The sequence below is a fragment of the Oncorhynchus nerka genome, linkage group LG22, assembly GCF_034236695.1.
Source record: "Oncorhynchus nerka isolate Pitt River linkage group LG22, Oner_Uvic_2.0, whole genome shotgun sequence".
Lineage (NCBI taxonomy): Eukaryota > Metazoa > Chordata > Actinopteri > Salmoniformes > Salmonidae > Oncorhynchus > Oncorhynchus nerka.
This window is the reverse complement of record NC_088417.1, coordinates 43,318,716-43,333,429: the sequence shown is the minus strand read 5'-3', so window position 1 is coordinate 43,333,429 and position 14,714 is coordinate 43,318,716. Positions and strand designations below refer to the sequence as shown.

Sequence of the window (14,714 nt, the reverse complement as noted above, 5' to 3'; positions counted from 1 at the left end):
GTTAAGTGTTCCATGATTCATTTCCAGGAAAAAAAAATCTTGGAGGCTGCCAAGGATGGCAGTTAGTGTGATTGATGTAATCCTCTCCTGCTGTGCTGACACAGACATAACAGCATGTCTGTCTCTCCAGGAGGGTTATATGGTCTGATATTGTATTTTACATACTGTACGATTTATATTTTCTCTCTAGGCAGAGGAGTCAGGTTTAACATGTATTACACTAATGTAAGGCTTGTGTAAATTATAACAAACAAATTTGAGATCAGGGACATAAATATTTTTATACACAGATTATGATTATGGTTTTATACAACAGGTTCGTGGTGCAGATGCAACACACTTACACTTTTTTGGAACTTGTTTTAATACTACACTACCAGATCAGCAGTGAGACAACCGTTTTGTCATCGTCTATGTTTCAGGCAAGTTAGAGAAACAACGGAAGTCGTTGACAAAAAAGTCAATGGAAAAGACGGGCAGAATTTGGCACAGAGGTCAGTGAAGTTTTTTCTAGTGTGCCGCCATCAATGACCAATGATTTGTAGAATTTCTGCCACGTTTCCAATCCCAAAAAATGCAAAGATGGTTTAAACAGTAAATAACAGCTACATAAAGGAACATACAGTGTCAGAAATGAAATGACATTGCTTTCATTGAACCGTGCAGGAAATAAATACTGTTTTATTTGGAAGCCAATCAATTCCGTATTATGAAAGCTCAGCAGTAGTGATTGACTGTTTACCCCACTATATCCTTACTGGGACAATGTATGCTTGGTTCTGATTCACAGCAGATCTTGCTGATATCTAGGCTTGTAACAGGAAAATAACACAGAGCAACATAAACATTTACAGAACTAGGCACACAGACATTTTCAGCCTCTGTGGTTTCCGTACTCAAATAAATACATAAGTAGAGAGAGAAAAAAAATGACAAATATTGTTGAACCAGTATTGACTTTTGTTTTTGAAGTCCATTGAGTAAACAGTTGACAGTGGCGTACTCTTCATCCAAGAGTCACTTGGCTTTACATTAAATGACTGTACATGTAAAGACAATGTACTGGAATTCAACGGTTGCATAATTAATTCCCCCATAATGTTAGTGGTATTCTTTTATTAAAACCAATGTCAATCTTGACTATTGGTCCATGTTATTGTTCTCCCCCCCCCCAGGTTTCTATTAAAAGGATGGATGGAGACCTGCTGGGTAGATCAGGGGACACTCGTTCTGCTGACCTGCTTCACGGTTCTTAGCATCAATCAGCAGAAGTGGTTGCTGTCTGTAATGGTTGATGATGTGTGCCACCATCGGAAAGGTCTGAAACAGAAAACACGAACCCATCCATTAGCAGGGGTTCATTGAGTCGTATCATAACAGAAGCTGAAACATACATTTCAGATGGTACATCTAATCAAATCTTCTCGTTGATTGTGGGGCCAAAAGTACTATATAACAAACTTTCACATTCCAGATACAGTTCACAAAGCTCACTACGTCATCCTCAGAGTGCTTGCTAATATGACATAGAATTACACATTTTACTCTGACTGGTCATAATTAGGGCTATGAATTTATTTTGTACCATTTGACCTGAACAGGATCAACTCCAAGCCTTAGTCAGGATGAATGAGGTAGATATTGTGTACCTCTGAGCCCTTAAGACCAGTTCCCAGCAGAAACTCATTCTGTTCGCAGCGAATCTGGATATTGTAGACTTTGTCCTGGTAAAGCACCATGAGCGTATAGGGCTGGATGGACGAGCGCTTAGAACTGTCTCGTACCAGAAATGCACCATCCTAATCAACAAGTGAAACAGAAAAACACTGCTTGTCATAGTGGTGTTTGTGTTGTATCACCACAGAGCACTAGTGAACTATACATATTTATTTAAATAATATTGTCATTTTGGACATTGGACTATATATGATATTTCATGGTCCCCTTCAAAAACCATTGTCACGATGAATCTGTAAGTACAGTGCATGAATGAGTGTTATTACCGTCAACCAGGTGTGTGAGTGATATTGGTAGCAGAAGACGCCTCACCTTATTGACCCGTCTGAGACAGCCCTCCGCTTGGCCCCGTGTCACCTGGCTAACGTACCACTGAGGGTTCATGTCCTACACATTCACATAGGAACACAATCACACATCAATAATATGGGATTTGTGACCTGTTACTAATTTCTGTAATAGGATTCAGACAAAAACCATGTCACAACAACAATTGCTACGTTCGTAATGTTTCCAAATGTTTCAGTAGAAGTGAGTTGTCGTCTTTTACAAACCTATCAAGAACATTTTTTCCTTCTTCGTAACATTGCCTAAATCAGAAAACTTTTGTCCAAAAATGTGCAGAAAAGCTGATCCATGCTTTTGTCACTTCTAGATTAGACTACTGCAATTCTCCACTCTCCGGCTGCCTGGATAAAGCACTAAATTAACTTCAGTTAGTACTAGACCCGGCAGCTAGAATCCTGACTAGAACCCAAAAATGTGATCACATATTACTCCAGTGCTAGCGTCTCTACACCGGCTTCCTGTTAAGACTAGGGCTGATTCCATGGTTTTACTGCTAACCTACAAAACATTACCTATCTCTCCGATTTGGTCCTGCCGTACATACCTACACGTATGCTGCGGTCACAAGACGCAGGCCTCCTTATTGTCCCTAGCATTGCTAAGCAAACAGCTGGAGGCAGGGCTTTCTCCTATAGAACTCCATTTTTATGGAATGGTCTGCCTACCCATGTGAGAGACGCAGACTCGGTCTCAACCTTAAAGTTTTTACTGAAGACTCATTTCTTCAATAGGTCAGTTGGTCCTATGATTGAGTGTAGTCTGGCGAAGTTGAACGGCAAGGTACTGGAGAAACAAACTGCCCTTGCTGTCTCTGCCTGCCCGGGTCCCCTCTCTCCACTGGGATTCTCTGCCTCTGACCCTATTACGGGGGCTGAGTCACTGGCTTTACTAGTGCTCTTCCATGCTGTCCCTAGGAGGGGTGCGTTACTTGAGTGTGTTGTGTCAGACATTATCTTTCTGTCTGGTTTTGCGCCCCGTCGGCCTTGTGCGCCGGAGGAGATCTTCGTGGGCTATACTCAGCCTTGTCTCAGGGTAGTAAGTTGGTAGTCTGTTGATATCCCTCTAGTGGTGTAGGGGTTGTGCTGTTGTAAAGTGGGTGGGGTTATATCCTGCCTGGTTGGCCCTGTCCGGGGGAATTGTCGGGTGGGGCCATAGTGTTCCACTTGACATTTCCCACATGTTATGTTACAGCCTTATTCTAAAATGGATTAAATAAATAAAAATCCTCATCAATCTACACACAAATCCCATAATAACAAAGCGAAAAGAAAAAACATTAGTATTCAGACCTTTTACTATGACACTAGAAATTGAGCTCAGGTGCAGGTCCTGTTTCCATTGATCATCCTTCAGATGATTCTACAACTTGACTGGAGTCCACCTGTGGTAAATTAAATTGATTGGACATGATTTGGAAAGGCACACAACCTGTCTATATAAGGTCCCACAGTTGACAGTGCATGTCAGAGCAAAAACCAAGCCATGAGGTAGAAGGAATTGTCCGTAGAGCTCCGAGATAGGATTGTGTCGAGGCACAGATCTGGGGAAGGGTACCAAAACATTTCTGCAGCATTGAAGGTCCCAAAGAACACAGTGGCCTCCATCATTCTTAAATTCAACAAGTTTAGAACCATCAAGACTCTTCCTAGTGCTGGCTGCCAGGACAAACTGAGCAATCAGGGGAGAAGGGCTTTGGTCAGGGAAGTGACCAATAATCCAATGGTCCCTCTGACAGAGCTCCAGAGTAGAAGGACAACCATCTCTGCAGCACTCCACCAATCAGGCCTTTATGGTAGAGTGGCCAGACGGAAGCTACTCCTATGTAAAAGGCACAAGACAGCCCACTTTCAGTGTGCCAAAAGGCATCTAAATGACTCTCAGACCATGAGAAACAAGATTATCTGGTCTAATGAAAACAGGATTTAACTCTTTGGCCTGAATGCCAAACGTCTGGAGGAAACCTGGCACCAGCCCTACGGTGAAGCATAATGGTGACAGCATCATACTGTGGGGATGTTTTTCAGCGGCAGGGAATGGGAGACTAGTCAGGATCGAGGGAAAGATGAAGGGAGCAGAGTACAGAGAGATCCTCCTGCTCCAGAGCGTTCAGGACCTCAGACTGGGCCGAAGGTTCACCTTCCAACAGGACAACGACCATAAGCACACAGCCAAGAGAACGCAGGAGTGGCTTTGGGACAAGTCTCTGAATGTCCTTGAGTGTCCCAGCCAGAGTCCGGACTTGAACCTAATTTAACATCTCTGGAGAGACCTGAAAATAGCTTTGCAGCGATGCTCCCCATCCAACTTGACAGAGCTTGAAAAGATCTGCAGTGAAGAATGGGAGAAACTCCCGAAATACAGGTGTGCCAAGCTTATAGAATCATACCCAAGAAGACACAAGGCTGTAATCACTGCCAAAGGTGCTTCCACAAAGTACTGAGTAAAGGGTCTAAATAATTGTGTGATATTTCTTTCTTTTAATTTTTCTAAATTTGCAAACAATTCTAAAAATATATTTTTGATTTGTCATTATGGGGTATTCTGTGTAGATTGATGAGGGGGAAAACGATTTAATCCATTTTAGAATAAGCCTGTCACGTCATAAATGAAAGCACTGTATCCGGAGTAATTCTCCTGTCTTTATTTATTTATTTTATTTTACCTTATTTTACCTTTATTTAACTAGGCAAGTCAGATAAGAACAAATTCTTATTTTCAATGAAGGCCTAGGAACAGTGGGTTAACTGCCTGTTCAGGGGCAGAACGACAGATTTGTACCTTGTCAGCTCGGGGATTTGAACTTGCAACCTTCCGGTTACTAGTCCAACGCTCTAACCACTAGGTCTTATCTGTTGTCCTGTGTGAATTTAAGTATTCTTCCTCTAATTCTCTCTCTGTCCCTCTCCTCCCGGAGGAGCTGAGCTCTAGGACCATGCCTCAGGACTACTTGGCCTGATGACTCCTGGCTGTCCCCAGTCCACCTGGTCGTGTGGCTGCTCCAGTTTCAACAGTTCTGCCTGTGGCTATGTTCACCGGACGTACTACCTTGTCCCAGACCGGCTGTTTTCAAAATGTCTCTCTCTCTACCGCACCTGCTGTCTCGACTTCTGAATGCTCGGCTATGAAAAGCTAACTGACATTTAGTCCTGAGGTACTGACCTGTTGCACCCTCTACAACTCTGCTGGTCATCTATGAACATTATTCTTCAAAATGTTCAAATCTGTCCTTAATGGCCATGTACTCTTATAATCTCCACCCGGCACAGCCAGAAGAGGACTGGCCACCCTTCAGAGCCTGGTTCCTCTCTAGGTTTCTTCCTGGGTTCCTGCCTTTCTAGGGAGTTTGTCCTAGCCCCCGTGCTTCTGCATTGCTTGCTGTTTGGGGTTTTAGGCTGGGTTTCTGTATAGCACTTTGTGACATCTGCTGATGTAAGAAGGGCTTTATAAATACATTTGATTGAATGATTGATTAAATGCTCAAAATTACCATTATTTGCACATACAGTACTGCATGAGGGCCTACTGAAATATTTGATTGATTCAATAGGAGCTGACTGTCTCACATAGTCAAAGGGCTCTGCTCGTAGACACCACAGCAATTGAGACTAGGGGCTGCAGCCAGAATCTACAATACTCCCTTGGAAGTTATTCCATGTGTAACTCTGTGTTGTTGTCTGTGTCACACTGCTTTGCTTTATCTTGGCCAGGACGCAGTTGTAAATGAGAACTTGTTCTCAACTAGCTTACCTGGTTAAATAAAGGTGAAATTAAAATAAATAAATAAAGAAGAACAATACAATGTCGCCACCTACTGAGCTATGCAAGTCATTGCATCACTAGAGCCGGTCCAACGTAAGTACGTTCATATTCGCGAATCTGTCTGTCTGTCGGTCTGTATGGTAGGCGGTCACCTGTTCATCCTCTAGGTCTGCCGGTGGGGGCATGGAAGCTTGCACAGGTGACGGCACGGGCATAATCTTGCTCCTGTGGGAGAAAGCTTAGAAAGGAAAAAGGAGAATCCAATCAGTGATCAATCGAGAAGTTGTGAGTCATAGTTGTCAGCTGTGAGTCACACAGTATCATTTACCAGAGTAGAGTGTTTGATAATGGGGACCGAAGTCAAAACACAGCACTCACATGCCTGCAGTCTTGAAGCAGTTGTAGCGATATTAGGTGGCAAGCTGGAGAGAGGAGGAACAAGAGTTTACAGGTTACCATTCAAATGGTAACCTTTATATTCCATCACCGCTGCAAAGTTATATCCTCCATATAAAGCCATTTTCCTTCCCTAACTTTGACGTTACAAAACAACTGATCTTACCAGTCTGAATGTAAGGGTGGTATAGGGAGCCCTGGTCTAGGAAAGGTGTTGGAGTTGAAGGACTTGGCCATGGACACTAGAAGAGATACATATAATCATTAAGAGAATGAAAGACGTACTGCATAGTCCCTCATGTTAAAACAGGAGGAAGATGAAGTGTAATGTAAAGTTCCCTTGTACAAGAAGAAAAAGCTTTTTAGAAAATGGCTTACCTTCATTTCGTACCTGTTGGTGACATAAGAGAGGAACATGGTATGAGGTGGAACTACAGCTTTTTCTCAAGCCCTGTTTATACCTGGTGCTAACATGAGTCCTTTGTTTTGACCCTGTCCACATTCTGATTGTGCCCACTTTTGCAGATACGTGTCTACACATGGTATTAAATATGTATTTTATGCGTCCACTATGTCCGCATTGTGACCAGATTTCCTGGTTATTATTTGAAGGGATATCTTTTCAAAATAATATTTATTTATTTTAAAACACATGCCACCTGTCAATGATAATGTAATGTAATGATGATTTAAATGTTTTCAGATTAGATCTACACTTGCAAGATATCCAGACACAATGATTGGTCAGGAAGATCTGATCACAATCAGATCACAATGCGTCTTTTATTTTCTTACTACACCTGTCAAAAAATGTGGGCATAATCATAATGTGGACAAGATCAGGACAAAGGACGCATGTTAGAACCAGGATTAAATAGGGGTTTAGTGAAGCTAAATACACAGTTTCAAAATCCTTATTAGCACCCTGCAGCCCACTGCTGGCTTGCTTCTGAAGCTAAGCAGGATTGGTCCTGGTTGGTCCCTGGATGAACCAGATGCTGCACCCTTTCCACTGGTCTAAAAAAAAAAATGCCCCAGGGAAGTGTTTGGGGACATTGCACTGTGTAGGGTGCCGTCTTTCAGATGGGACTTTTAACAGGTGTCCTGACTCTCTGTGGTCCCTAAAGATCCCATGGCACTTATTGTAAGAGTAGGGGTGTTAACCCTGGTGTCCTGGACAAATTCCCAATCTGGCCCTCATACCATCACGGTCACCAAATCATCCCCAGCTTACAATCGGCTCATTCATCCCCTCTCCTTTCCCCTGTAACTATTCCTCAGGTCATTGCTGTAAATGAGAATGTGTTCTCAGTCAACTTACCCGGTAAAATAAAAAATAAAAATAAAAAACTTCCACCGTTGTGGTGATCCAGTGAAATAGCCTTACCTCATTTCTTGCACCAGGCACATATCTGTAACAGAAATGGACATTACAGATGAATGAGTTGTTATATTCACTTGCATATTTCTAATTAGCGTTAAACTGAGTAAGGGCACACAAAGATTTAGCCAAATATGTGCAACAGCCAACAAATCAAACGAAACACAGACGGAAAACTGGAAGGGTAACACTAAAATGATACACATATTGTGATGCAGAGAGCTTCTCCTTTGTACCACAAGCAAAGGTCCTACAAAGGAGTGATCTGTGGCAGTGATTCACCCCAGCTCAAATAGCTCCCGCTAACTAAACAACCACCATTCCACTCCTCCACCCCATGTATTCCTGATGGAGTGTACAGTACTTCCCTAAACATTGAACCACAGTGTGTTTATTTAAGGATCAGCTGATATGTAGTGTATATGACATAATGTGCCTGGAGCTGTGCTGTATGGAGCATGAAGGGAAGCTGGATGCACGGCAGACCTGTTGTTGCCCACCGACGAGCTGCTCCTGATGACTCTAGCTGACAGAGGGAGGGGCGGTTTGGGCTTCCTGGGAGGGTCTGGACTCCTCTCTTCTGCCTGAGGCCTGGAAATAGAAGGTATGTGAAGTCAGAGGTTCCCATACTGGTCAGAGTAGTGAGCATTTCAGTTATGGCTTGTTTCATTTCTTGAGAAAAAGGTACAGTTATATAACTGTGTATGTACAACAAATGTGGCACATGTGCACATGTGCAGTCACGATTCAAACACGGAGGGCGGTGCATTGTCAATGACATGAAAGAGAATTGGGAGAAGTCGTACGAAGGAAAGCAATACACACACAAAAAAAGAAGACTTCTTTACCTCCATAAATGTGGAGCAGGCTGTGTGTGTGAGGAAAAACAAACATGTCATACACTTCATTGTGAATTCTACCTATTTCGAACTATTAGTAAAGACTCAAACTATTAGTAAAGGCCTTTAAACACTCACATGTGGACATGCATCCAGCTAAAATGTATACAGTTATAAAAAGCTAAGTATAACTTCAGCAAGCACATAAAATATGTAGGTGTATAATTGTCTTCACTTGACATTGAGCGATGATGTAGAGATGAGAAGAAAGTTGTTTGGACACAATATAGGACTAATTAGAACATAATCAAATGTAATTCTCACCCTATCGGTTGGGTTCAACTTCCTTGCTGTGTGGACAAACAGAGCAGGTGTAAGAACAGACAACTGCTGTAGTAAACGTTTGCTTGCTAGGTTAAGATTGGTGTGAGAGTACCTGGTACTGGAGATTCAGTAAGGTTTGTTCGATCCAGTTTGGTGGGCTTTATTCTGCGGTCAACTAGTGGAGCAGGGGGAGCACTTGAGAAAGGAACGGGCACTTTAAAAGACAATATGAAAAGACAAGGTAAAAATCAATACAAGTGACTGAAAAGTGTTAAAATGCTATATTTATAGTGAGATACTAACATTCCAGAGTGTACATTTACTCTTACCAGGGAGTCTGCCAGGGCGCTGGGGAGATTGCTCCCTTCTGGGTGGGGGAGGCTCCACTAGCTGCAGAAACAAGGAGTTTAACGTAATGATGAAGGACTGAGTGAAAGGAGAGAGTGGGGGAGTGAAAGAGGAGTGCAGTCAGAGGGGACATACTCACACTAGGGCGACCGGCGGAGGGGAGTGGAGGACCAGGCCCAGGGCGTTGAGGTGGTGGAGGTGGTTGCCTTACAGCTGTACCGCGGTGCGGGGTACTATCTAAACACAGAGACAGACAGACAGACAGACAGACAGACAGACAGACAGACAGACAGACAGACAGACAGACAGACAGACAGACAGACAGACAGACAGACAGACAGACAGACAGACAGACAGACAGACAGAAAGACAGAAAGACAGAAAGACAGACAGACAAATTCTAATCAAGGTGGGACAATACAAAGTGACAACATATGTCCTTTGTGAGAGTAGTTTTGCATGGCAGTGTTGTACTGATGTCTCCGTACCAACGTAGTCATCGTCAGCCATGCGCTTGGCAGCACAGAGTTTATGGGGAATCTCATCAGGCGGCTCAGACGGAGGTGGCTCATAGTCGTTGTCACTGTCCTCACCTCCAACCTCCGGCCCCTCTGTTGGGTACTCATAATCGCCCACACTGCCGTCATCATCATCAGCATCTGGGCTTACATAGTCGTCGTCACTCAACTCATCCTGGGAGTGACAGACAACCAAGTTAAACACTGATGAAAAGAGAAATATTCCCGAGAGGAACAAGACTTGAAATTAAGAGGGAGGAATGGAATGCAGTAAACTAACATGGCCAAATACAGACTTACAAATTCATCAGGTCCCCAGGGCTGAACCTCTTGTGATGTATCTGCAGTAGGATGCAGTAGAATGGTAAAATTTCCAATTTATCATGGTCCAATTGCTTCTATGTCAATCATAATAACTTGATCTAGGGTAAAGTCTATGCTTTCAAATTCTAAATAATACATACCTGGTTCATGATATTTTGGTGCTGCAGATCTGGAGAAAGTACAGAGGAGAGCAAGATTGTGCTTGGATATTGCTTTGAATTAAACTACTAAAGTTTAATAGCTAAGAATTGCAAGAAGTGCACACCTTTTAGCGAAGAATGGCCTTTTTTCTTCTTTCCTGTTGATTTCACAGCATATTTTGGAGATAAGTCTGTAAAAAGAGCAGACAACATTGTGGCAGTCAATACTGCTACCATCTATTGGGGCAAACCGTGTCACCATCTTTTGTCACACAGTCGCGTATCGACACAGTCAATAATTCCCTTATAATTCTATTCTGAGCATGTGTCACATGTTTAATATTGTGAGCAGTGATTGGTGAGTGCTATTTGAGTCTGCCTGTGACAGGATGTGGGATCTAAAAAGTAGGTTGAAATTTCATTGTCACTCTTTGGCTCTCCGAATGTTCTTCTAAAATAAGGCACCCTACCACTCTCCTCCCTATCTGTCTATCCCTCTGGTCCTTCTTGGTCCCCCGCTTTACTGTTTCCTGCCCTAAAACACTCATGTTAAAAAAAGAAGAAGTTTATCTCTGTTGAATTAGTTTCCTCTCCCAGTGTAATTATCATACTTCCCAACATTTTCATTGTTCAGGGGCATAAGAGACTGAGTGGTCTTCATTTTGCCTTACAATGGTCCACCCAAAAGTGGAGTACTTTTTCAGGGTGCTTAGTCTACCTGGGTGCCTATGCTGGTTTTCTGAGCATGTACAAATGGTTTGATGTAATTGTTGAAATGTTCAGTTGAACAAAATTCAAGAGAAATTAATGAAATACTCACGGTGAATGGACTTTGGGGAATTTCTGAATGTCATTTTCACTCATGTTCTACAAAATGATAGATTAAGTATTTCCATTAAGTGATATATCACATGACAGTACAAATATAAATTATTTTGTCTTCCAGTCCAACTAGGAACACGTGGGAAAAGGGACACACATTTGCTTCATATCTCTTACCAAGAACCTTTGCCCATTAATATTACATTTCACGATGACTTTGTCACATCCACTTAACTCCAACTGTAAAAAAATAAATAATAATAATATGGACACTGTGAAACATCTTTGAATATGATGTTGTATGACAGAGAATTAAGGAAAGCTTTTACAGGTTGTGAGCTGTCAACAAAAGGTACAAAATTAACCTGAAAATGACTTACCCTCCTCATGTAGTCTGACAATTGGTGTGGATTCCAGCCCATGACCTCTGACTTGGATGGCACTCTGTCAAAACTCATTGTTTCCCGTCTGTCTTCTGAATATAAATTAAATATTTACAAACTCCTTGGAAAGACAGCTGGCTGGGAAACCTCCTATGTTACGGGGCAGTCATATCCATAGCCATGTTTGACTTTGAGCCCTGTCAGAAAATGGCTCCTTGTATCTTGCTGCGACACCCTTGGCAATGCTCTGTCTGGCGCTGTGCAGAGGATGTGTGCAGCCTGAAGAGTGTTCAGAGAAATAAAATGGGAAGATATCACTCTTTCACAACACAGAAAAGAGGCAGAACAACACCCACCACAAGTGCTATCTGAGGGCAAAAGTAGAAAAAAAACTATTCTGTGAAATCGTGTCAGGTGTGATGTCAAGTGGCTGGTAGGTGATGAAATCCATCCACTAAGAGTTTCGTATGATCTGAAGTCCAAACAACAGCAACATATACATTTAAATGTCAATATCTTAAAAGCTAGTCCGTTCCCTGAGAGCTCTAAGAAAAGAAAGAAAGCAAACTTCCTCTTGAGTTTCCTGTTGATGATGACAGTAGTGGTGGCAACAGCAAGGGGAAGTACAGCCCCTTGTAAGAAAAATACCAGTTAACATAGCTGGGAGCATAACATACACAACAGGCCTAATGACACTCACGAAGAGCTGTAAAATCTGGACCCCTACAAATCAGCTGGGCTAGACAATCTGGACCCTCTCTTTCTAAAATGATCCACCGCAGTTGTTGCAACCCCTATTACTATCCTGTTCAACCTCTCTTTCGTATCGTCTGAAATTCCTAAAGATTGGAAAGCTGCTGCGGTCATCCCCCTCTTCAAAGGCGGAGACACTCTAGACCCAAACTGGTACAGACATATATCCATCCTGCCCTGCCTGTCTAAAGTCTTCGAAAGACAAGTTAACAAACAGATTACCGACCATTTCGAATCCCATCGTACCTTCTCCGCTATGCAATCTGGTTTCCAAGTTGGTCATGGGTGCACCTCAGCCACGCTCAAAGTTATAAACAATATCATAACCACCATCGATAAAAGACAGTACTGTGCAGCCATCTTCATCGCCTGGCCAAAGCTTTTGACTCTGTCAATCACCGCATTCTTATCGGCAGCCTCAATAGCTTTGGTTTCTCAAATGACTGCCTCGCCTGGTTCACCAACTACTTCTCAGATAGAGTTCAGTGTGTCAAATCGGAGGTCCTGTTGTCCAGACCTCTGGCAGTCTCTATGGGGGTGCCACAGGGTTCAATTCTTGGGCCGACTCTTTTCTCTGTATACTTCAATGATGTCGTTCTTGCTGCTGGTGATTCTCTGATCCACCTCTACGCAGACGTATACATGCATTCTGTATACATTTGGCCTATCTTTGGACACTGTGTTAACCTCTCTTGGGATATTAGGGACGGTAGCGTCCCACCCCGCCAACAGCCAGTGAAAGTGCAGGGCACCAAATTCAAAACAACAAAAATCTCATAATTAAAATTGCTCAAGCATACAAGTATTTTACACCATTTTAAAGATACAATTCTTGTTAATCCATCCACCGTGTCTAATTTCAAAAAGGCTTTACAGCGAAAGCACCACAAACGAATATGTTAGGTCACCACCAAGTCACAGAAAAACACAATCATTTTTCCAGCCAAAGAGTGGAGTCACAAAAAGCAGGAATATAGATCAAATGAATCACTAACCTTTGATGATCTTCATCAGATGACACTCATAGGACTTCATGTTACAAAATACATGTATGATTTGTTCATTAAAGTGCATATTTATATCCAAAAATCACATTTTACATTGGCGTGTTATGTTCAGCAGTTCCAAAACATGCAGTGATTTTGCCACATCAATTCACAGAAATATTCATAATAAACATTGATAAAATATACAACTATTATACATGGACCTTTAGATAAACTTCTCCTTAAGCATCTCCATTCCAAAATTAAATCTAGAATCGGCTTCCTATTTCACAACAAAGCATCCTTCACTCATGCTGCCAAACATACCCTCGTAAAACTGACTATCCTACCGATCCTTTACTTTGGCGATGTCATTTACAAAATAGCCTCCAACACTCTACTCAAGAAATTGGATGTAGTCTATCACAGTGCCATCTGTTTTGTCACCAAAGCCCCATATACTACCCACCACTGTGACCTGTATACTCTTGTTGGCTGGCCCTAGCTACATATTTGTTGCCAAACCCACTGGCTCCAGGTCATCTATAAGTATTTGCTAGGTAAAGCCCCACCTTATCTCAGCTCACTGGTCACTATAGCAACACCCACCTGCAGCACGCGCTCCAACAGGTATATTTCACTGGCCATCTACAAAGCCAACGCCTCCTTTGGCCGCCTTTCCCTCCAGTTGTCTGCTGCCAATGACTGGATGAATGGCAAAAATCACTGAAGCTGGAGACATATCTCCCTCACTAACTTTAAGCATCAGATGTCAGAGCAGCTGACTGATCACTGCACCTGTACACAGCCCATCTGTAAATAGCCCACCCAACTACCTCATCCCCATATTGTTATTTTTTTTCTCCTTTGCACCCCAGTATCTCTACATGCACATCATCATCTGCGCATCTATCACTCCTGTGTTAATGCTAAATTGTAATTATTTCGCCACTATGGCCTATTTATTGCCTTACCTCCCTAATCTTACAACATTTGCACACACTGTATATATATTTTTCTATTGTATTATTGACTGTACGTTTGTTTATCCCATGTGTAACACTGTGTTGTTGTTTTTGTTGCACTGCTTTGCTGTATCTTGGCCAGGTAGCAGTTGTAAATGAGAACTTGTTCACAACTGGCCTACCTGCTGAAATAAAGGTGAAAAAAATGAAAAAATTAAATATGAAGCTCCTTAATAAGATCTGGTGCAACCAATTACCTTCAGAAGTCACATAATTAGTTAAATAAAGTCCACCTGTGAGCAAAGTGTCACATGATCTGTTACATGATTTCATGTTCTGAAAGGCCCCCGAGTCTGCAACACCACTAAGCAAGGGGCACCACCAAGCAAGCGGCACCATGAAGACCAAGAAGCTCTCCAAGCAGGTCAGAGAAAAAGTTGTGGAGAAGTACAGATCAGGGTTGGGTTATAAAAAAGATCAGAAACTTTTGAACATCCCAAAGAGCACTATTAAATACATTATTTAAAAATTGAAAGAATATAGCACCACAACAAACCTGCCATTAAAGGGCCATTCACCAAAACTCACGTACCAGGCAAGGAGGGCATTAATCAGAGAGGCAACAAAGAGACCAAAGATAACCCCGAAGGAGCTGCAAAGATAGACAGTGGAGATTGGAGTATCTGTCCAT

At 42.4% G+C, this 14,714-nt stretch overlaps 1 protein-coding gene across 2 annotated transcripts; it reads right to left on the bottom strand.

Annotated features, from left to right (window-relative positions):
• Window positions 1-262: 262 nt before the first annotated feature.
• LOC115105213 (lymphocyte cytosolic protein 2-like) lies at window positions 263-11,878 on the bottom strand. Of its 2 annotated transcripts, none has more exons than XM_029626967.2 (21): window positions 11,317-11,876; window positions 11,114-11,176; window positions 10,935-10,981; window positions 10,240-10,305; window positions 10,115-10,143; window positions 9,951-9,991; window positions 9,621-9,825; window positions 9,272-9,369; window positions 9,114-9,174; window positions 8,897-8,998; window positions 8,785-8,810; window positions 8,470-8,489; window positions 8,108-8,212; window positions 7,628-7,652; window positions 6,619-6,631; window positions 6,407-6,482; window positions 6,223-6,266; window positions 5,997-6,082; window positions 2,050-2,124; window positions 1,650-1,799; window positions 263-1,320 (listed from the first exon to the last, which is right to left on the bottom strand). In XM_029626967.2, exons 1-21 carry the CDS (start codon window positions 11,392-11,394, stop codon window positions 1,183-1,185), a joined length of 1,548 nt encoding a protein of 515 aa, XP_029482827.2. In that variant the 5' UTR covers window positions 11,395-11,876; the 3' UTR covers window positions 263-1,182. The 2 variants fall into 2 exon arrangements, with proteins under 2 accessions (XP_029482827.2, XP_029482828.2); XM_029626968.2 differs by having other exon boundaries at window positions 1,157-1,320; window positions 1,586-1,799; window positions 11,317-11,878.
• Window positions 11,879-14,714: the final 2,836 nt, after the last annotated feature.